At 36.2% G+C, this 23,147-nt stretch overlaps 4 protein-coding genes across 4 annotated transcripts; 1 reads left to right on the forward strand and 3 right to left on the reverse strand.

The window, feature by feature from the left end:
• Nucleotides 1-92: 92 nt before the first annotated feature.
• On the reverse strand, nucleotides 93-4,802 carry MONOS_2896 (uncharacterized protein; the record flags this gene model as incomplete). Its single annotated transcript, XM_067872850.1, has 6 exons — nucleotides 93-3,622; nucleotides 3,781-3,892; nucleotides 3,962-4,092; nucleotides 4,180-4,379; nucleotides 4,475-4,677; nucleotides 4,742-4,802. 6 exons carry the CDS (start codon nucleotides 4,800-4,802, stop codon nucleotides 1,123-1,125), a joined length of 3,207 nt encoding a protein of 1,068 aa, XP_067725933.1. The 3' UTR covers nucleotides 93-1,122.
• A 755-nt stretch (nucleotides 4,803-5,557) lies between these two features.
• Nucleotides 5,558-6,485, forward strand: MONOS_2897 (uncharacterized protein; the record flags this gene model as incomplete). The annotated part of the gene is made up of 2 exons (XM_067872851.1): nucleotides 5,558-5,560; nucleotides 5,655-6,485. The coding sequence occupies 2 exons, from the start codon at nucleotides 5,558-5,560 to the stop codon at nucleotides 6,483-6,485; spliced, it is 834 nt and encodes a 277-aa protein (XP_067725934.1).
• Nucleotides 6,486-9,592: 3,107 nt separating this feature from the next.
• Nucleotides 9,593-17,150, reverse strand: MONOS_2898 (uncharacterized protein; the record flags this gene model as incomplete). The annotated part of the gene is made up of 2 exons (XM_067872852.1): nucleotides 9,593-16,946; nucleotides 17,013-17,150. 2 exons carry the CDS (start codon nucleotides 17,148-17,150, stop codon nucleotides 9,879-9,881), a joined length of 7,206 nt encoding a protein of 2,401 aa, XP_067725935.1. The 3' UTR covers nucleotides 9,593-9,878.
• A 1,049-nt stretch (nucleotides 17,151-18,199) lies between these two features.
• MONOS_2899 (putative ubiquitin-protein ligase 1) lies at nucleotides 18,200-22,714 on the reverse strand. The gene has a single exon (XM_067872853.1). It carries the CDS (start codon nucleotides 22,669-22,671, stop codon nucleotides 18,448-18,450), a length of 4,224 nt encoding a protein of 1,407 aa, XP_067725936.1. The 5' UTR covers nucleotides 22,672-22,714; the 3' UTR covers nucleotides 18,200-18,447.
• Between the last annotated feature and the right edge of the window lie 433 nt (nucleotides 22,715-23,147).

The following is a 23,147-nucleotide window of genomic DNA, read 5'->3' on the forward strand; positions in this document are numbered from 1 at the left end:
TTATGTCAAAAAAAGAAAGATATTATTTTTTGTTTATCTTAATAATTATTCATTGTCTTTCATAAGCATTGATAAGAATTTAGAAAAACGACTTTCGATTTGATGGTCTTTTATTAATTATTGAAATGTAAAGTATTTACAAAAGCTTAATTAATATTTCTTTTCTTCACTTCTCAAAAAGAAATTGTTAAAATCGACAACAAACTAATCAGCTTTTGCAAAAATGAAATTGTTGAGAAAAAAAAGTTTTGCCTTAAATAATGTTAAAAATAGTGCTATCAAAAAAGATGCAACACAAAAATGCAACGAAAAAAGAAGCATCAAAGACCTTGAGGCATTTCAAACTCAACAAAACAGAAGTTGACCAAATGTCAATGATTATCGATGCAAAAATATAGAAAATTGCATCAATAAAAAATAAATTCAAAACAAACCATTGAAAAAAAAATCAAAGAAACTGTAATTAACGAATTACCAAGCCTTTCTCACCTCATAATATATCAAAAAATGCTTAAGAAGCAAAACATTAGATTAAAAGAAAAACATGAGTTTCAAACAAAAATAAAAAAAAAAAAAGAAAGAAAGAAAGAAAGAAAGAAAGAAAGAAAGAAAGAAAAAAGTGAGATGAAACTGATAAGAAATGACGAATACTGATGTGATAGAAAGACATATTGTTGTACAGTGCTCTGTGCTCAATATGCAAATGAAATGGAAATAACATTAAAATGTGTCTAAAGAAATAAAGAAAAAAGGGAGAAACATTACAAAAAAAAGTTGTGGATTTGAAGGAGAAAGATGTATTCAGTAGCAAATGATGTAATATTTCGTAGCAAAAGTATCACAAAAGAGTAAGCAATTAAAGAAAGAACTGATAAAGAATGTTCTCATTACTATTTGAATGGATAATAATGTCACTGAAAAAACTGCAAATAAGATTGAATGCACGATGACATCAATTGAAAATAGCATTCATAAAGACAAAACGAGCAATGATTGAAGCACAGTTGGATGCTTCACTAAAATTAATCCACATACCAGCACAAATAAAAAGAAAGAAGAACAAACACTTTCAAGCTTGAAAATGAAAAAGAAATAGGTTTGCTTTATAATAATTTCTACCATTTACTTTTTCCTTGACGATGAAGAATGTTTTTTGGATGAACCTTGTTGGCTCCTTTTCAAAGTTCCATTTGAGCCTTTTGAACTGCCACTGGATTTTTCTGATCCCTTTGAACCGTCAGCAGACTCTTTTCCCTTTCCTCCCTTGTAGTGAGTATTCCTGGTCGCACTTGTTGGCCCTTCATACTCCGAAGCGCTTGCCTCGTTCTTCTTAGATTTGCAGCATAACTCCTTCGCCCAAGTGAAGAACGTTAATCCGCTGGTTGTGTCTTTCTTCCTTCTCCATTCAAACTTCTCCTTGGCATTCCTCTCTGCAGCTGGATCTGGCGGCACCATCCACAACTTCCTGCCACACATCAGAATGCATTCGTTGAACATCAGAAATATCAGCACAATCACCCCCATCATCCATATGGCAGCGAGTGAATGTGTCAGATCCAAAAACAATGGATCAATAACTGCCGAAATGGCATTAAACATGTCTCTCCCGTTGAGCTGCTTTATGGATTCTTGTGCAGCTTTTTCGATTTCTTCGTTTCCTTTCACTGTCAAAGCATCAATGAACGCATAAAATTGATCACCATCGTCTTCAATCAACTTTGTAGTTCCCTTGTCAACATTCACCAAATTGATATCATAAAGCGCTGCATCAAAAAGATCACTTAAAGATTTTGTTGTATCGCTGTACATCTGTCTGAAGGCATTTTCACCGTCCTGGTCGCGAAAGATGTATCGAGACAATGCATTTGCATCAATCGACGCAAAACGAAGGAAGCGAAAATCTTCCTTTGAAATGTCGTATTTGGAAGCACTTCCATCCTCTCGGCTGATAAACTCATCAGCCAAATGGTGCACAGAATCTGATGAAACGTGTGCGCCTGAGGAATCATCCAAAACATCAAATGTGGACGAGAAGGTCATTTCTCTTTCTGGTGTCGCAGAGTCATTTGATCTTTGTCCAGACTCCAATACATCATTTGAATATGTCAGTTTCATATGATTGTCAAAGGAATAAATAGAACTCTCACCGCTGAGATAAGAATCCACTATATCGTTTGGAGGATAACCGCGTGAATTCTTAGAAGCGGTTTTTGACGGATTTGCAGGATTAAATCTGCGTTTCTGAAGCGCATAAGATGCAACAGAGTCGCCAGACATCGCCTTGATGGCTAAAACAATGCGTTTCCTCATTTCTTTCATGGCATATTTCACCCCTTTCACATATTTTTCAGCACCTGTTTTATTTAAGTGGTGCATCTGTACCTCTTTTTGTGTATCAGCAAATAAATGCCAAACATCAGACAGTGAATCATTTTTGTTTATTCCTTGGGAATTGGCGATTCCGTTTGACCTTTCTATCTTGCGCAGCTGTGCAGGAGTCTCCGACAGAACAGCTGAAGTGGAAGCCTCCATCATCATCTGCCCGTCCAAAAACTCCAGAACAGCCTCAAACAACCTGTCAAACTGTGTCATGTCTTCCTGTTCGTACACGCCATAGTACACATCCAGTGCGGGTGTGGTCACCACTGCAAACGCAAGACACACCAGGCCAATGACAAAGAAAAAAATATGATGGAAAAACAGCGATGCACACAGAACACCATCTTCCCGGAAGAACTTTGAGCAGAACGCTGTTGCCCACAGAAGTAAGATAAACAAGCCCAGAATGGCATAAGAAACACCGATGACTATGTAGCCGTAGAGCTGATATATCGCTTTCCAATCATCTGAGAATCCATATGCATCGTTCAGCTGACTGCTCAAGGATTTAGCTCGTTTTGTGAATGTCTCAATTTGCGTTGAGGCATCTTTGGTTAACCGAATCAGCCCGTCTTCCATTGCAGCATAATCGTCATTTAGCATCTGAATGAAATTGTCGACATTATCTATATCTGTTGTATCCCCTTCTGGGTCGCCTGCACTATCTTCAGCACAATGAGTAATGTTATTTGAAAGAATATCTATGGCCTCCTCAAGAGAGATATCATTACTAAGTGAATATCTTCCATTCAAAACAGAAAGCTGTTGTAAAAGCTGAGAATACTTCAGCGTTTGGAAGCATTCACAGTTCAACGAGTGTTCGGCGCTATATTCTTTAAGCGACAAAAGTAAATTGAAAGTGTTCCATTTTATATCCAATATGCTTTTGAAATGTGTGCAATTTGCTGATCCTAACGAACCGTGCATATTCGTTAATGACATTTTATAATCTTCAGTAACAGTCCTGTTTATGTTAAGATTATTTAATAAAAATTCAACATCAACATTAGTTTCATTTGGTAAGCTTTCTATGAATAAGCAACTTGTTTCATCATATTTGATGTATTTACCATCCAAATTGACAGTAAATGGATAATATGAGGATATGGAATCAACAAATTTTGCGGCATTCGAGCAGAATATTTCATTAATAGCTTCTTCATCACTTAAATTTTGACGTATTGGCATGATTGCCTTTGAAAGAGGATCATTCAAATAATCCGCAAAAAGTTTTGGATGGTTACTACGAATACATTGATTGTTTGTCCAAGTTGCATCATCATCATTTGTTAGTGTGTGGAATTGGAATTAAAGCAAAGAAATTGGTAATATGAAGATTCATTATTTCAAAAGAAGAAGATCATTCTTTTTAATTGAAGCAAGATAAATTGAATTGCAAACATTGTGTACATCGTCTGAGCTTTCAGAGCATCTTCCAATAGCTTCTCCTTTTGATATTTTCCATTAACGTAACTTGTTGTCTTCGAAGCATATTCAGCAATGTATGATCCAACTATTTAAAAAATAATACACAGAAGTCAATAAGCACGCATAATTAATTCTCAAGAAAAAAGTATGATACCTGTCTCAAATCCAGATAATCCATTAACGATCTCAATCATTTTTCCAATTGTATTTTTCGAAGTGGGGAAAAGCCCTTCGGCAGCGGCATTAACTTTTGAAACACAAATAATCATGATGACGCAACAAGCTCTTTCGGGGTTTAAAATATGTCAACAATAAAATTCAAAGATATGTTTAAAAACATAAATACATATAAATATAAATACTCAAGCACACGTTAGAATAATTGAAAAAAAGCAATAGGTGAATCTGCAGCACGTGCCACATTTTTTGTTCTTTGAATTACGGCAATACGAACAGAAATAAACAGTGTCAGATTTTTTAGAATTTGTAATTTGTTGGCAGCACCATATAAAAGTCATTACCAATCCAATCACATAAAACAATCCAATTGTGAGAAGCGGCCCGATATTACACTTTGAAGTTCATTCAATTACAAAAAATAAAATTAATAAATAAATTTAAAATATAACTTTATAAAATATCGAGAAAATGCTGCAATTTAGCATACAAAATAGTAATTAAATATTGAAACGGTAACTTCACGCATATCATTCTCTGCCAAGTTATTGTTCAATATGTAATTGATAACATCTGTTAAATATTGAAACTGTATAGTGTCGTACGTCCCTCCAGATAATGGAATTCGAGGGATTATATTCAGAAAACTCTTCCACAAATTAGCTACAGGATAGACACCATTCTCGGGAAGCTCTTTAAAAATCAAAAACCAACACGAGCATCAGCAGTTATAAAATATATTTCATTTCAAACATACCTTTAACTTGAAAGCACCACGTATACAGAACCACATGGAACAACACTGAAACACAAAACATATCAAAAAATTTACCAAATAATATTGATCCATACCCTTAAATATTTTATTTTTATTAATACTCTATATTTTTTGAAAATAATGTTAAAAAGTAAACAAATTTGATTTTTTTTTTAATGATGCTAATTTTAACAGAGTTTTTTAGATTTAAATTTAGATGATTCTTGCCGTTTTTTATTAAATGCATACACAAATGAGAAATTTAGCAGTGAAATTCTCGATATAATGTGCAAAGTTGATGCAACAATAAGAAACCACACGTGCGGTTTGCTCTTATTGGGAAGTTTCTCATTAATTTGATGATTGCTTGACAGAAGATATTTTTGGAGTGTTTATTTACGGTTCTGTACAAACTAATTTATTTATCACCGGAAGTGATTTAGATTTAACAGTTATAACATCGCAACACATCAAAAAAATTGATGAATCAATAATTAACTTATTTGTTGAAGCTCAGAGTGATCAAACATTTTATCCTCCACAATTATTTGAAGTGTCATTGAATCGTTTTGGCGGAACGAAGCAAATGTTAACAATTAGCCATCTCACAAATTATCTTGTTGGAGGAATGTTTTACGTTATTGATCAGATTAGCAATGCACGAACTCCAATTGTAAAATTTTTGGATTCAAAAATTCCTCATCTGAAATGTGACATAAGTATTAACTCAATTTACGGCTTTCTTCTTGGTGAATTGTTGAAAACATATTCCCGTTGTGACAATAGGGTCAGAGATTTAATTATAATCGCAAAAATATGGTTTAAGGAGAATGGAATTGGATCGAGTCGACAACAAACAGTTACAGGCTCATGTGTTGCTTTGATGGTTTTATGTTTTCTGCAATGCACAAAGCCGGCTGTTCTTCCTTGTCTGCAAAGTGCAGAGTACATTCAGCGGAGTTGCTCTTCTATGGTCGTGAAAGGGCATATCACTGCGACAAAGACAATTGCTCCTTTTTCCAGAGATATTTCTGTCTGGCTGAACAGATTTGAAAAGAGAAATCCGATTCCATTGAAGGAAAAGGAAGATGCAAAGCATGCAGAAGAAGGAATAATCGGAAATGATGGAGGTCAAAACGATACTGGTGAAGATAAAGCTGTGGAAAAGCTGTCTTGCGAAGAGTTTTCTAGTGAACAAAATGAAGCCAGCAACCTGATAAATAGAAAGAGTGTAGCTGATTTGTTTGTAGATTTTTTGTTGTTTTATGGAAAGCTTTTCGACCCAGACCACCAAGCAATGTCTGCTTACAGAGGTGGAATTGTTCCCTTAGAAAAAATGTTTGAAGATTCCGATCCTTCGAAATCTTTATCTTTTTCTGAATCATCAGACAATCAATTATCATCATCTTCATCATCACCTTCTTCTTCTTCTTCTTCTTCTTCTTCTTCCATTTCACCGCAAACTTCCTCTTCAACAATTACACAATCATCTCCATTATCACCATATTCATCATCTTCAACTTCCTTTCCTTCTTCCTCTTCCTCCTTTACAACATTACCAGCGTCAACTTCAATTCGAAAGCTCTTTTTCATTGAAGATCCACTTCATCCTACAAAAAATGCAGCACATGCAACAAAAAAGGTAGATCTTGTGATGGAAAAACTTCACAATGCAGCTTTGATGATTGAAAAGGGTTTTCCATTTTTCGATCTTTTCCCTCAGACAAGAGAAAAACTTTCATGAACAGAATCGAACGAAATATAATAGATTATTGAATTTCAATTATATATGTACAAAATATTATTTATCAACACAATTCTTTTTATGGTGATGGTTGATTCGATCAACACCCTTAAAAATTGATAAGATAATTGATTTTTCATTTCAAATAACACTTTTTAAAAAATAAATGCAATGTTTCATTCAAAACATTGTAATGTTCTTAATTATTTAATTCAAAATAATTGAACTAAATCGCATTTAAAGTGAAAGCAATCATTTTGATTTATTATATCAAAGGTAAAATCGAGGGGAAAACATACGATCTCATCCTTTTTTCTTGTGTTTTTGATGAGAAATATTTCACGACTGGTTTTTGCTTCAATATTAAACCTATTAATATACGGAATAGACCTCTGTGATATGGCAAGGAATACAAAGTGGTCCATATTTCTTTGATTAAATAATAGAAAGTGGGAAATAAAAAATGAATTATAAAAATTTTTCTGACATGACTGAATTCTGTACGTTTATCTGATTGAACGATGATCAAATTTATGATAAGCTTCAATTTGTTGCGGTTTTGAGCTTCCAGATATCTGAACAATTCGTTGCTGCAATTCAAAAATTCTTCATTCAATATCCAGTGAAATGATTATTCAAGTGTTTGATTGTTGAATAAGGCGTTTGCAATTAATTACAACTCATTGTGGTGATTATTTCTATGAAAGCTTTTTCTTTCATCAAGTTTATACAATATTAAATAATTTTTGCAAAATACAAAGTGCCACGCTAAAAAATCATTTGTCTGTCACAAAAAAAAAAAAGAAAAAGAAAAAAAGAAAGAAAGAAAGAAAAAGAAAAAAAAGAAAAAAAAAAAAAAAAAGAAAGAAAAAAAAAAAAAGAAAAGAAAAGAAAAAAAAAGAAAAGAAAAGAAAAGAAAAGAAAAGAAAAGAAAAGAAAAAGAAAAAAGAATGAGAGAGAGAGAGAGAGAGAGAGAGAGAGAGAGAGAGAGAGAGAGAGAGAGAGAGAGAGAGAGAGAGAGAGAGAGAGAGAGAGAGAGAGAGAGAGAGAGAGAGAGAGAGAGATGGAGAGAGTTGATCGGATTCAGAGGGAGCATTTCGAAAGGCTCTGATGATAAAGATAGCTTGTCATTGACTGAAACAAAAGAAAAGTTGCAAAAACCGGAAATTTTTACAGTCTAAACCGAATATAATCACGTCTAATATAATCACAATTGTTTATTGTTACATTTTCCGATGCACCGATATTTTTGAAAAGTTTTTCATTCATTTTTCATCGCATATAATCACAGAGATGAAAATATACACTCACATTCTTTATTTCAATGGGTGATTTTCTCAATGAAAAATCGATTTTTTGATCAATATTTTCAATTTTTCGCTTTTTCAAAAATGTGTTTTTATAAGTCGAAAAAATGTGTATTTGTGATCAAAATTGTTAACGAAAATTAAAAATGTGTTTTTAAGAAGAATTTTCAAAAATAAAAAAATCGACAAACAATTAATTATTCCAAAAATTAATTTTTATTTATTTCTGTGTTGAGCGGCATCGTATATTATCACAATCGGATATAGTCACAAAAAGTTGTGCAAAAACCGATGTGATTATATCCGGTTTAGACTGAGTTATTTATTTCATTACTTGTTTCATTCATCACATCCGTTTCAATATTCTTTATTATTGAGGAATTTATATTCGGCATGTGTCATTCTAATTGAAATGTTGAAAAAGTGTGATTTTTTGTTGAAGACGTAAGAAATTTTTAATCTTTTATGAAAATAAACCATAATTTTTTATTGTTATGCTTATTATCTCACATGAAATGTGCTTATTTGTTCTCTTTGTACCATGATGACATTTGTTGTTGAATATGTTACTGTAAGTGAATAACTTTAAATGGACCATATTCAACATACTCTTTAATTTGCGACTTTTCAAAAAGAAGTTCCCATTTGTTTGCATGCTGCGAAAAATTTCACATATTTGAATATCGTAAAAATAATATTTAATGAACGATAAATTGAAATTGCAAATATCCATAAGTTGACATCATCAAAAAAATGTTTTTCAAAATTTATAGATAAGTTTTTCTTGAAGAATAAAAAACAATTTTGATTAATGATGAAACAAAACATCTCAGTGATCACTGAGCAAATGGGGTGAAATAATGCATATTTAGTATTTTCATTAACAAATAATGTTTTTTGAACTAACTTATTTGCGATTCAAAATTTTGATTGAAATTTATATATTTCTTGAAATACGTGTGAGGCAAAAGAATGTTATGTTATTTAATCAATGGAACCTGCTCACAGAAATGAATATCCAGTAAATTATGTAATCTGAGAAAGTGAAAAAAAGTGATAAAAGAAACAACTTTTAAATGCCATATTCAAAAAAAGCTTGAAAGTTCACATTTCCCCCCATATTATCACGAGACAAGTTGAATCAAAAACTTTTGATTCAAAAGAAAGGATCACAAATTAAAGGAATTTTCCAGACTCTATTTATTTTTTCTTGAGGAAAGAAAAGTCAACTGAAAAGAAATGACCAAAAATCGTCATTAAATTCATGCATTCACATATATATGGGTAATTATTTTTGTAATCATATTTTTACAAACAAAAATTTCGGAAAGAAAAATTTCATTGAGCATTAACAAATGAACACTGAAAAATGAATTGGCTTATTAAAGATGTCTTCATCTTTATTTCTACAAAACCATTTGTTTGTGAAACTATTGGAAAGTATTTTGCATTTAAATTCAAAATTTCTTTCCAAAGACTAACATCCTTTGAAAATACAGCGTTCCGAAAAAAGTTATGATTTCAAAAATAATCACCCATATATAGTAAAAAGATAAAAGCACAAGCTGTGATATTTGAAGAAGTTGAAATGTGCGCTTTGCAGAGGCCAAGACTTTCATTTCGATGTTTCGATGATTCGTGCTTCATTGGCTTTTGGTTTTATTTGTATTTTCCTTTTTCTTTCCATTTTTCATTTTTTTTTAAAAATCTCTTCACATTACAAGTTTTGTTTTTGCTTTCCTCCACTTTTGGTGTGCCTGCTTGGCAAATGCCAAAAGTGAGATCCTTTTATTTGAAGTATTTTTTCTTTTTTCTTTTTTCAATTTATAAATAACTTATTCACATTTGTAGAACGCATTTCTTCTCTTTCTTTCTTTCTTTTTTCTTTTACCCTTTGATAATTGAACAATCGATAAACAGGCTTGTTTCAAAGACTTTTCTGGAAACATTCAAAACAGAAACGCAATATGGAAAAAGAAAGAAACTGAAAAACAAAAAATAAATTGCCTCAAGATTTGTTTTTTTGGATAAATTAAGAGAATTTCATTTCCTGGAATTTGTCCGTTCCTGCTTATTCCTTCCAAAGTCACACTGCCCCTTCATTCTGCCCCTTCTCTGCTGCGCCTCTTGCTTCTCTGTCGCTCCTTCTACCACTCCTTCTGCTGCTCATTCTGCTATTCTCTCCAGAATTTGTCACAGACTTTGTTGCACTCTCGTCTCCTTCCCCCGACCCGCACAACTCGATTGCATCCGACATCGTCACCATCGCTGCCTTTCCCCCAAAGTGCCCAACAAACTCTCGCCGCAGCTCGCTCAACGTCGGCCGCTCTCCTGCTGCTCCCGACAGGCTCGCCCGAACAACATTCTCGTATGAGTTCCCTTCCAGCCTTCTCAGGTCAGGCCTCTCTCCATTCGCAATCTTATCTCCAGCAATCACAGCCTCATATTCGCCAAAGGGAATAGTCAATGTCAAACACTCCCACAGCATCATCCCGATCGAGAACGCCACCGACTTCTCTGTTGCCTCCAGCTTCTTGTTCATCTGCAATTCAGGCGCCTTCCACCTCAGACACTCCTTTTTGAAGTTATCTTCATCCTCAAACGCTGACGAAGGAGGAGGCGAGTCGGTGAATCTCTCGCTCAGCACCGAAATGTTGGAGGACGAAGAAACAATGGTCAATGAAGAGACGGATGATGAATCTGAGTCTGAGGAGCAGTCAGAGTGGAGGGCAATGCAGATGACCATGTGCTCGGAGAAGAGCACAATGTGCGGGCTCAGATTGGCCAAAGAGGGGAGGCCATCTTCCTCGTCCTCAAAGGCGTGGAGCGCCCCATTCGCCACCCAGAACAGGATCTGCGCAGCTGTCATCTCCCTCTCCTTCAACGTGCCTATCGCCATCTCCTTCTTCTCGTTCCTCCCATGCAGCAACATGAACAGCGAATCCCTCAGATCCACAATCAGCTTCTCATGAGGGGATGAGCACGCCATCGCATCCACCAAGTTCGACATGGATGAGGTTGTCGGACAGAGACTTTCCGATCGAACAAAAGTTGAATCTGAATCAGTCGTTGAAGTGGTGGAAGTTGATGAAATGGATGGTGAAGGTGTTCTTTTTCTTGATTCTTCCTCATCAACCTTTTCTAATGCCCATTGAGGGATCTTGTCTGAGTCTCTTCCCAAAATATATTCAGTTGAGCCACTCTCAGAAAGAAGATGCTCTGATGACTCCGAGTGTTCCATATTCGTGTCATATATTCTCTTCTTCATTCTCTCATCGTTCTTCTTCTCAGCTTCCCTCTCTGCTCTTCTCCACTGCTCCTCCGGTGACATCTCCATCGTCACCATCTCAAATGCCTTCGGATCCTTCTTTATTGTGTCATCAACAATCTCCTTGTATTTTTTCGCTTCTTCTTTTGCCCTTCTCCATCGAATTGTTGCCACGATCGATGCAACAAGAACAATCAAGAACAGCACAGCAAATATCACAATCACAATCAATGCCCATGATGATTTTCCTTCTTTCCCTCCTTCAGAAATTCTTTCATCATCTTTTTGTTTTGTTTCGCTTGCATTTTTCAGAATGAATGACTGTGTTGATGAAGGAGATTCTGCATTCCCAAACAAAACAGAAACACTCACTTCTATCTCATTCCCACAATTGCTGATGAGATCTTTTGCCACGCTCCCTTCTGCTTCTCTTTCTGACAAGAATCCACTTGTATCAAAATCATAATGTTCAATCTCTTTTTCTTCTCCCTTCCTCTTCACAACTGTGAATGACAGATTGCACGGAACAAGAAGCATTCCTTTGAATATCAGCTTCATTCTATCTGTTGCATCTTTTGCTTCCACAGACTCTAGCACAGGAATGAAGAATGATGATGCTCTCTCCGATGCAATCCCTTCAAAACTGCACCCTTCATTCAACATCCAAAGTGACGTATTTCTTTCTAATCCGTCTCCTCCTTTCAAGCTCACAACATTCACTGTTCCACTGCCTGAACAAGCAACATTTCTACGCATCGATGGATATCCACTGAAAAATGGATTATTCTCCGTGAATTCTCCCTTCTCAATTGTCATTGCACTTCCTGACAAAAATATTCCTCCATGAGAAGAATTGGAAACTGTTGAATCTCTCACATTGGCTGCACTGTTATAAAGGTTTATAAGTGAAGTATTCCATCTGCAAAGTCTTTCAAAATCTTCGTTTGAAGTTCCATTCCCTCTATTCAAAGAATTTCCAACGAATGTGCAAGAATTAATTTGAATCTCAGGGCAGTCATGAAAATATATGATTTCCCCTTTCTCTGCCTCCTTCAAGCATTTATCAAAAGTGCAATTCTGAATGAAAAATGAAATGCCTGAAAGATCTCTAAACGAAACGTCCAAAAGTCGCGGAACTGATGCACATGAAATATTCCAAAATCTTGAAAGGCTCAATGAAAAAACGTAGTTCTCTCTTTCATTTACTGCAATTTTTGATGAAAAACTGTTTGCTGCCATCAAGTAATTGCTTTCTATAACAACATTTTCAATTTCGAGCTTCTCAATAGAAATATTTGCACAAGTTGAAAATTGAAAATGAAGAGGAATATCCTCGCTTCTCAGCTCATTTATCGAACAATTACTAATCTGAACCATTGAATCTTCAAAATCAAACAAGCATGTTGTTTCAATTTTTTGGAAATTAACCTCTGTTAATTTTGTATTGCATTTCTCTCCTTTTATTAAAGTCTGAGATTTAATCAATTCAGAAAAAGAAGATGTTACCATTGCTGCATTTGCTTTGGGCTGTATGTTTATAATTGCATTGTTTGTCGATAAAGAGAAGACTTTAGAATTCATCAGTTGAAAAACACCTGCTCCAATCTCAAACAGAGTTCCATTGAGAGTTATCAATCTTTCATTTCCAGAAAAAGAGCATCCACTTACGGTCAGAGTTTCATTACTCAAAAATATCAACGGAGAAACTCTTTCACAAAAATTATTTCCAATTACAAAGCATAATCTTTCAAATATAATTCCGTCGCAGCATTCCACAATTCCTTTGAATAGATTATTGTCAAATGATGTGTTCAAAACAACAGTTGCACAAGACACTCCCTTTAAACTTCTTATCGTTGTTGATTTCGCAATGCAACTGTTTGTTAAAACAGTTGAATCTTCAATCAGCAACTGACTAAAACTGGAAGTAACAACATGGCCCAACCCATAATTCATCGATTGACATGGATTTGTCGAACTTCCGCAATTCTTAACATCCATCGCCAAAGAATTGGAATTGGAGACAAATATTAGCTCATTCGCAAAAATGACAACAAATGGTATTAAGTCTGTATCTGTCATGTGATCTAATGAATCAATTCCCCAAACAGCATTTGACCGATTGTATGGAGGCTCGCGCATTTCGAATTTAAACTGAAACTCGTTGATCTGAGCTTCAATCGAAAAACACTTCACAAATACGTCTCTTCCAACAAATGCGTTGTTGTTAGAAAAGTTAACATTCGCAATCAAAAATGGAAGCGGATTCAAATCTTTGGAAAGACAATCCAAATACACGCCTCCTCCTTTGCCTCCAACTGCCGAACAAGAATTAACTATTGAATCACTGAACTCTAAACAACTTTCCACAGGAAGTGTTATGCGTGCCCCTCCTCCATAATTACTTAATTCTGCACTGCATTGATCCAAAGTTAAATTATAAAATATTGTCGAATACTTTTTTTCGCCTTCAAAAACAAATGAACTTGCATTGTTGCCACTGCCTTGTATTTTTTCGAAAATGCTTGAATTGAAGCAAATGCTCTTCATTTCATTTTCTAAGCATTCAATTCTTGATGAAATAACCACCAAAGTTGTCTGCGTATTTAGTGAAGAGAAAATACACAAAGTCATTGTTAATGAGCAATCAGCAACACATATCAAATTGTAGCCTAATTCATCTTCAGCTTCTTGCTTAAAAACACATTCAGATAAATCTAATGTTGCTTCAATTCCGGTTGTTTGGAGAAGAACAGCATGACCATTGGTAAACGAGTCAGGAACATTAAACAATATTTTCAAAAACTTTGCGCTTGAAGTTGTGATAGCAGCACCACATTCATTAGAAATAGATTCATTCACGTTCATTGATGCAAGATTGGAATCGATCGATTTCACTGAAATGTCCTCCAAATGAATCTCTGAATCATGTGAACATTCTTCATTTACTAAAACCTGTTGCTCGCCCTCGCCATTCAGATGAAAACATCCGTAATCAATTGTGGCGCAAGGCAATATAGATCGCCCGCATCCTGCATTGTTCAATCCATGTTTTGAACTTATTTCAATTGATGAATTGCGAAAACCAGTTATGAAATAAAATAAATCTTCATTGTCAGAAAAACGAATAATGTCTATTCCAATTAATGAATTTGCCCGCTGTATGGCTTCGATAGATAGCGCAAATCCAAATGTGACGTTATTCACAATTCTTGCAATGTCTTTACACTCCAGAAACAAATCTCTTCCGATAAATGCTTCATTTCCCGAAAAAGTTAAGTCCAAAATTTCAAAATTATCATCAGCAGGTTCACTATTCAAATACAGAAATCCCCCTTTCCCTTTTGTAAGATTTTCGCACGAACACATATTTGCTTTCGTTGTTCCGTTTACTAGCAACGAAGAGCCTTCCAAAAGAGAAAAGCATAATGAGCCTCCTTTATCACTGCATCTTGACACCACAGAATTAAATGAGCAATTATCAATCACTATAAAATAAGAGATCGGGCTTGAAAGAAGCGCAGATGCATCTAATTCTTCTTCGCTAATATTCAAAAAATAACAATTCTTGAACATTATGCGAGGAACTAATTCCTCATTCACAAAGTGTAATTTTGATTGTGAATTCGAAAAAGAAAGATCAACCAAAGAGCATCCTGTTTGAGTAACTGTATCAACGCAAAGAGAATCAAATGATAAATGAACGTCTTTCGAAATATAAAATGGAGACGACGAAAAGGAAATTGAAGTCATGAAGCAAGCACTTAAAGTTATTGTTCCAAATAAAGCAGAAAGAAGAGGATATGACAATGATTCCGACGAACAATTGGAGAATGCGCATGAAGAAAGCCGTAAATCACTCTGAGTTGATTCTAAGGAAAGAAAGCAATATTTGTGAAGATCGAACGATGATGGAAGGACAAATTGAACATCATTGAACTGAAGCGAGCCAGAAGTTTTGATGACACTCTTAGATGAGCCAGAAATATTGTGAGCAATGAACAATTTTGCTGTCTCATTTGGTGTGGATGATGCTACAGAATGCGAATTCATCTCAATTTCATTAAGTATTGACGTTTCAGATCTTATTATCAATGAAAATCCGCTCTCTCCTTTCAGACGATCCAAAGAATAATCCAAAGTTTTGCATCTAATGTCTTTTCCACAATATAATTCATTCTTTCCGTTAATTTGATCGGCAAAAATCATTGATGAGAAATAGCCATCAAAAAATATGAATATATCAATATCATCGTTGAAATTTGTCGAGTCCATTCCATACAAAGCATTTTCTTTCGGTGAAACGCTTCTTGCAAAACCAAAAGACGATTCATTCACAATTTCGATTAAATCCACACATTTTATGAAAAGTTGGCTTCCAATAAATGCTTCATTAGAAATAAATGAGATCGCTTCCAGTCTCAGTTCCGCCATTTGTGAAAGCACATCCAAGTACACGCCTCCCCCTCGACCTTTCGTCAAAGATGCAGAACAATTTTCAATATTTGTGCTATTAATAAGCCTAACTGACTGTGAAGGAAAAGATAATTGGAGCATCATCCCTCCTCCGTTCGTCGAATCAGTGGCCTTGCATGATTTAAATGTGCAATTGTTGCATTCAACTGAAAAGCCCTCAGCCAAAGAAGAAAACAAGGCATTTCCTTCACGTTTTCTTGCAAAAGAGCAAATGCTGCTTGCACACATTTCAACCATAGCGTTTGCAGACGATACAGTAAATAAGCCAACATTTTCAAAAATCCCAGTGCTCACACTAACTTTTTGCAAAAATACATTGCCATCAATAATTTCGAACCAAGATCTTGTAAATGGATTCGAAACAGTCTGTTCAGATTCTCCACTCAAAATACACGAAATCATTTTAACAGCACAAATTGTGCCTGCCTGATTAGTAGATTTGGAGCGAATAATAAAAATTGGAATTTCAAGCAAATGCCCTGAAATTGGTTGAATTATCCCCAAAGACAAAAAAGACAGCGAGCCACCTTTCACATAAAAAAATGCGTCTTGATGATTATCAACAGAATTTCTAATTTTTGTAGTTGAAGAACTTTCTCCTTGAATTTCAATTGTCCGAGAATCAACAACTATTTCTTCAAAATCTGAGGAATGCGTTCCAGTTTTTAAACGAAAAGAAATTATCGGTGAGAAACGCTCAACGCAAATTTTCAAGCTTTTACATGGCTTTGAATCATCGACGCCACATATTAACGAATCATCAATTCCATCTGGAGCAATGAATATTGTAGTAAAACTGGGAATCCACTCGTCTTTGTTCATCTCTGCTTCTCCTTTATAAAAAACTCTGTGATTGACAGTTTGAGTAGAGTAGCAGCATTCAAAAGGGGATCCTGTGGTAAACTTAGTTGAATTGTCGTTTATATATGCGTCTGTTCCATCTTCAGCAACATTTGCAATAAAAAGACAGAAAAATACTAATTTAACATTTTCACTTAAACGGTCAGTTGCAGAAATTGCAATTCCTCCACCTTCGTGTGCATTATTACCTTCAAACAAGCACTCTCTAACAGAATCATTGAGCATCATCCTTTGTAGTGTGATAGCTCCTCCATACGTTGTCGCCGAATTGTTTGTAAATGTCAGTGATGAAAGTGCTGTTGGTGTTGATTCGGTTGATGAATCATAAATAAATATGCCGCCTGAGCCTTTTCCAGATTTCGACTGATCAATAAAACATTTCGTCAAATCGATTGAATAACTAACCTCAAGCCCACATGCTCCTCCACATCCTGCATCATCTGCTCCATGTTCATTGGCATAACAATGGGTAAAGTTGCTATCACTAATAACAACAGAACTAACTCCGATGGCATATATGGCACCATAATAAACTTTCACTTTGCAAGACTGCAAATAATTTTGATTATTTACATTAAAATATGAAAAGAAACATGAAATCAAAAAAATTCAAACCTCAAAAATGCATTCCACTACATTCAAGGTTATCGGCTGTGCGAGAATATAAATCGCAGCTCCACGATCAACAATGAAAGGATGGTGCCATTCGCATCTCAAAAATGTGGAATTTTCAGTCACATTTATTCTTTGCATATTGTCAGTATCCGAAAAGTCTTCGTTTTCTAATCGACTGCAACCAATAAAAGTTGAGTTTAACACTTGCAATGAATTGTTTGGTGAATTGATTGAAGCAACAATTCCTCCTTCATATACGTTTGAAACTCTTGTAAATGCGCAAGAATTAACAATTGCAAAGGCATTGGAAATTTGTTTTTCAAAATGATGTGATGGATCAATAGAAATGTTGTGAAAATTCAATTGATTCAAAGTCGCAAAAGATGAATACAAGGATGAGAAAAAAGGCAGAGAGAAAAGTGAGAAGGATGAAAAAGAAGAAGAGTCCATATTTATGCAAATATGAGTTGATGTTTGACGTTCTGAATTGTCAGAAGAAATTATGCATGGGAGATGTGAAGTGCAAAAAGCAGTTTTTATTGAAAGATTTTTCATAAAAATATTTCCACAATAACCACAGAATAAACTATGAAGAGCATTATCTTGAATGTGAATGGTGCTCAAAAATATAGCCAATGAAGAGTCTAGCATCATTTTAACAATGGAATTGTTTTTGTTTGTATTTATATTCACAGCTTGGATGATGAATGTTGAATTAAGCAATTGAGTGGAAGATGAAAATTGAACAAAAGGGTCAAAAATCTGGCTATCTGACATGCTCAATTTTTTTTGGAATGAACGATGGATTGTGGTGAAAAAAATAATATTCTCTCGAATGCGTTGTTTCTGGTTTTGGAAAATAATATTATCTTCAATAATTTGATTTCTTAATAACTGCATCAAAGAAATGCCAGCAATGAACCACAACATCTTTTTAACAAAATGTTTTCAAGCGGAATTTCAATTTATTAATTGAATGATAATATAAAATGGGATTTTCTAAAATAAAAGGAACCTGATATTTTGCTTTCAAAATATTGTTCCAAACAACGATTTTGAATCTTTTCCGTTATTCGATAATTTATTAATACATTTTTTTAAATAAATATATCAAATGCACTGTGATTTAATTGCAGAAAAAGATTGGAACAAATTGTTATTTTTTTTCAAAAAATGCAAAACATTGCCCAAATAGAGAAATTTTAATATAATTATTTCTTTAAACAATTTTTATTAAATAAAAGTTAAAAGAAAAAATTAAGAAGAAAATTAAAAATAAAAGTAAGAATTTTATTTTTAAAAAGAAAATATTTTTTACAAATCATTTTTTGACAATGATCAATTCAATTTGAAAAAAAAAGCAACAAATCTCAACTCCAATAAGACTAGTAAGTGGAAGAACCACTCAATCAACGTATTTAAAATTTAGCAGGCTTTATGCAAATCCAAACCCTTCTGATCCTTCTGAGATGGCAAGTACAAGTTTTTGTCTCAAGACTTTATAAGAAGAATACGCCGGCAACTCAAGTTGATTAAAGCAAGTGTGAGCAGAGGGAAGCCTCTTGTCGGAGGTGTGAGGAATTCTAGTGATCTCCAATTTTCTGATTTGACCGCCCATGCCAATAAGGTTGCCAAATCCTCCAATTGGTACCTTTGATGTTCCAGTTATAAACTGAACAAGTCTGGCTTTCTCCATCTCAGATAGCGAAGATACTGCATCCCAAAACCACGAAATCTCTTTGCTAGAAGCACTGTAACCACCGGAATATTCAGTGTTTTTCCGCATATCAGCAACTGATATATGAGGCATACCACTGATGAGTAATTCCAATTCATTCACATCGAACATGCTCAACAGCCAGCAAGGAATGATTTCATATAGCCCACTGCAAAATGCCTCTATCTGCTCCTTAATGTTCTTCGTCATACGAGCCTCAGTGACAAGCATTATATATTCTAACACATTGTCTGCTGTTACATTGATAAATCGCCCACCTGGCTTAAGTTCCACAGTAGCCACTTCGCCAAACACCTCTTCAGTGGTTTCAAATGAAAGGTCCATCTGCGAAACATCATCGCCCATTTCGAGAAGCATCTTGAGAGACTTGTGCAACTCTGGATCAACCCCTTCCAGATCGTTGAACACAATTGGCATCGACAGAATATGCTTGTAAAACGACCGAGTGAAATATACGTCAAGCAGTTGCCCTTCGGCGATCGCTTTTCCGACCATCCTTCCAACAAACTTGAAGTACGACAAGTGGATCGGCCCAACAACATAAGACTTTGGCGATGGCTGGATTGTCGTTTGATTCAGACACTGCATAAACAACGAATAATTTGGATTGAACATCTGCTTCGACAACGTGGCGTAGAATTCGCGCCCAACTCCACCTGCATCAATTCCTTCTTCGCCTTCAAATGAAATCTTCAGCGGTGACAAAAACTGTTCCACAGACAAATGAGCCAGTTTTTGGAATGTTTGTTCGAAGCAGCGATTACGATTCACTGACAGAGGCATAGTTCCCGATCTTGAGCGGATTGATCCAAGATGCTTCCTCAGAATCTTCTGGAATATTCCTCTCTTGACAGAAAATGAAACACACATTGGCACACGCAACAAAGTGTGGAATACAGAGCGTGGGTTGACCATCTGCGTGTTGTAGCAAAGAAGATAGTTGACAATATCTGAATGAAGAAGACCAAACTGATGGATGGGATGCAAATCATCGGACGATGAAGACGCTGCCGTTGACCCAACAGTTGCAGTTGGCGATGTGGACGATGGAGAATGGAAACCTGTTGGAGGAGGTGATACAGAACGTAGAAATGAGCCTGAGGAAAGCATCTCTTTCTTTGAAGAGCACATGCCATCGTTTGAGCTGTCCGTCACTTTGTTGCTTTTGGCTGGAATGAATGTGTTGTCAAACAAGAAGCTGCAAGCAGAGCCATATCTTTTTGTGAGGATGTTTTCTGCAGTCTTCACGTCTTCCGTGAGCAAACTGGAAAGATGAGACAATGTTAGATACAGTTGGATAGCTGGTGCAATCAGTGGGAAATAGGAATGAATGAATGAGATAAATGCAATGTCTCTTCTGTTTCGTTGGGCAGCAGTTGCACATGGGATTGTACGAATAGACAACGTTTGCTTGCTGAACGACGGAGCAGAGGAAGTAGTTGAAGAAGAAGAAGAAGAAGAAGAAGAAGAAGAAGAAGAAGAAGAAGATGATGATGATGAAGATGATGACGAAGAATTACTCAGTGATAAATGATTCCCAACTGAACCTGAATCAATTGATGCACAACCAGAAATCACCTTTTCTTTCCTTTCTAAAATTGAATTCAATTTTGCTTCCAAACATTTTCGTTCTTTTTCCATTGGCTCAACACGAAGCAAACTTTGGTATGACAAAATTGGTAAGGATTCATCGGGGACGATATTGTAAATAGACAATGGATAATCAGCATTGCAAGCAGATGCAGAAGAAACAGATGAAGAAGCAAATGAATCAGTTTGAGAATTCTGCGAAGCAGATGGGTTTGAAGAAGAGGAAGAAGAAGATGCGATAGAATCCACAACAAAAGGAGGGGGAGAGCGCGAAAATGGATAGATTGTCGACGAAACAGCAAACGGAGGTGGAGATACAGACCTGTTGCTCGGTTGAGACGAAACAGTCCTCAATGAAAAAGGCGGAGGAGATGATGGCTCCCTTTCTGAATCTCCTCTTAGAGAGAATGAAAATGATGAATGAATTGATGAGTCTTGTTGATTTGTTGGCTTGCAAGATGATGCAGACACAGAAGTCGAAGAGGAAGAAGAGGAGGAAGAATAAGAAGAATCTTGCTGTGGCAGGCCTGCCAAAGTGCAGATCTCGTCTCCAATCACTTCAAGAATCAACTGCTGTGCTCTCGACTGGTGTGCCATGCTGTCCGAACTGCTACCAACTGCTCCAGAAGTAATGGTGGATGAATGAAGAAACCGACTTTCATTGACTTTGTGTCTCCAATATGAAGGTTCGGCAGATGAATGAGAACGTCTTCCATCAACATATAACGGCGGAAGAGTCAGCCAGTCCAAAGAAAACAATTTCAGATACGAATCATCGTCTGGTTCAGCTTCTTCCAAACCAGATCTGAGTTCTCCATCACACACTTCCATCGCTCGCGATTCACCACATGGCTCTTCATCGTCAATTGAACTCTCTTCCTCCTCGTTCTCCAATGGCAGATCCTCTTCGTTATGTTCTTCTTGATCTGTTGAATGATCTGATGAGGCTTCTGCTGTTCTTTGTGTCTCTTGGAGAATAAGTGGCTCGCCAGAAATTGTTTCACTGCTATCAACAGACGGCTGTGCTTGTAAATCATTTTCAATACTGCCACCAATCCTGCTTCTGTTCGATCCAGCAACATAATTATCAAGAGTCGATAACTGAACATTAGAAAGGTTTGGAGGTTGAAGCAAATTCGAATTAAAATGATCTTCATGAGCATTTTGTGTGACAATGCTCGGAAGATGTGGAGTCAACGGAATGTCAGTACTTTCTGCGACGTTTTGCAGAGTCAAAAGAGAATGTTCTAAACTTCTGATATCATCTGAAGGAGCCATATTTCGCACTTCTTCAGCAAATTCCTTTGCTAACACAGAAAGAGATGATGCTGTTTTGCCTGAACTCGAAGGTGACGCCTTTTTACCCTGCGTTTTCGCAAACTGGGTTTCTCCGCCGTTGTCACGCAGGAATCTCTCGACAACCACAGAGTCAAGTTCAGCTCCAACTGCTTGTTCCAACGAAGGAACATACGGAATTGGTGGGATGAAGTCTGTGTTCTGGTTGCCTCGTCTGCCATCTTCGTCTTCATCTGCTTCTCCCAGCGCCATCCGAATTGTGTGCTCATCCAGCGAATCGAATCCCAAACGACTGCGCCTTCTTCCTCTTCCTCCTTCTTGCTCAGCTTCATCCTCAATCGTCACAGCCATCGGAGGCGGATATGACAAGCGATTTGTGTTCAGGCCAATTTGATTTGTTCGATTTTCAGCTCTAATCTGAGGACGAAGATGAAGAGATGGATCGTACCAGACAGTTGATGAATGATCGTTTGCCGATGAAGGTAGAGGAAGTTCGAAATGATAAATATCCCTTTCAATAAATGTACTTGCTGGAACAGTAGCATTAGTAGAAGAAGTAGAGGTAGAAGATGAAGTCGAAGTCGAAGTCGAAGTTGAAGTCGAAGTTGAAGTCGAAGCAGTATTATTAGTATTGGAAGTTAAAGCAGTAGTAGTTGTAGAAGAAGAAGAAGAAGAAGAAGAAGAAGAAGAAGAAGAAGAAGAAGAAGAAGAAGAAGAAGAAGAAGAAGAAGAAGAAGAAATAGAAGATGCAGAAGGAGTTAATGAAGGAGAAGAAGATGATAACTCATTTGGAGATGAAAGATGCAACGAGATCGGTGGAAGAATTGGCGCTGCTGATGAGCCAAGCAGATTAGGCGGAGGAAGAGGAATTTGCACCGTTCGAGCGTTTGTGGCCAAATTGTGAGAAGAATGGTGCAAATGAGATGAATTCATAATTGCAGACCGATGCAATGGAGGATGCGCATGTGAATGAACAACAGAAGGAGCAGATGTCAAATGAAGAGACGATTCAGGGACAAAACCGAAAACTGGCATCGCAGAATGTGTTAATGGAGAATGTTGTTGCAACTGATCCGTAGATGTTGACGAGGAAACTGAAGAACTCCTCCAACCTGGAATGGAACTGCCAGCAGAAGTGATTGAAGGAGGTAATATTGGCCTGATTAATCTGTGGCTTCTGATAGATGGCGCGGTTGAACGATGAGCTGTTTGCGAATTGGACGAATTAGCTGCTGTTGAATTACGTGAAAAGGTAAATGTGCTCCATCCACCAGCGTGCCCAGCCATCCAACTGTTGTTGGCCCCCCAGCTGTTATTTGGTTCATTTTCGTTCGAACTGCTTGTCTGCTCTTCTTCATCATCTTCTTCATCTTCATTGTCACTGTGAGAATCATTGCCCGATAAAGCTAAATTAACCAGCTCATCCAACTCCTCCTCTTCTCCGGAGGAAGACTCATCTGCATGTGAAAGCTGCCCAGTGCTTCTCCTCCTTCTTCTTCTTAGCGGAACAT

The sequence above is a fragment of the Monocercomonoides exilis genome, assembly GCF_001643675.1.
Source record: "Monocercomonoides exilis strain PA203 chromosome Unknown scaffold27-1312184, whole genome shotgun sequence".
Lineage (NCBI taxonomy): Eukaryota > Preaxostyla > Oxymonadida > Polymastigidae > Monocercomonoides > Monocercomonoides exilis.

Bases quoted from the DNA above. Each gene is read 5' to 3' on its own strand.
- MONOS_2899 (XM_067872853.1), bottom strand. From the start codon at position 22,671: ATGCCAGTTTTCGGTTTTGTCCCTGAATCGTCTCTTCATTTGACATCT.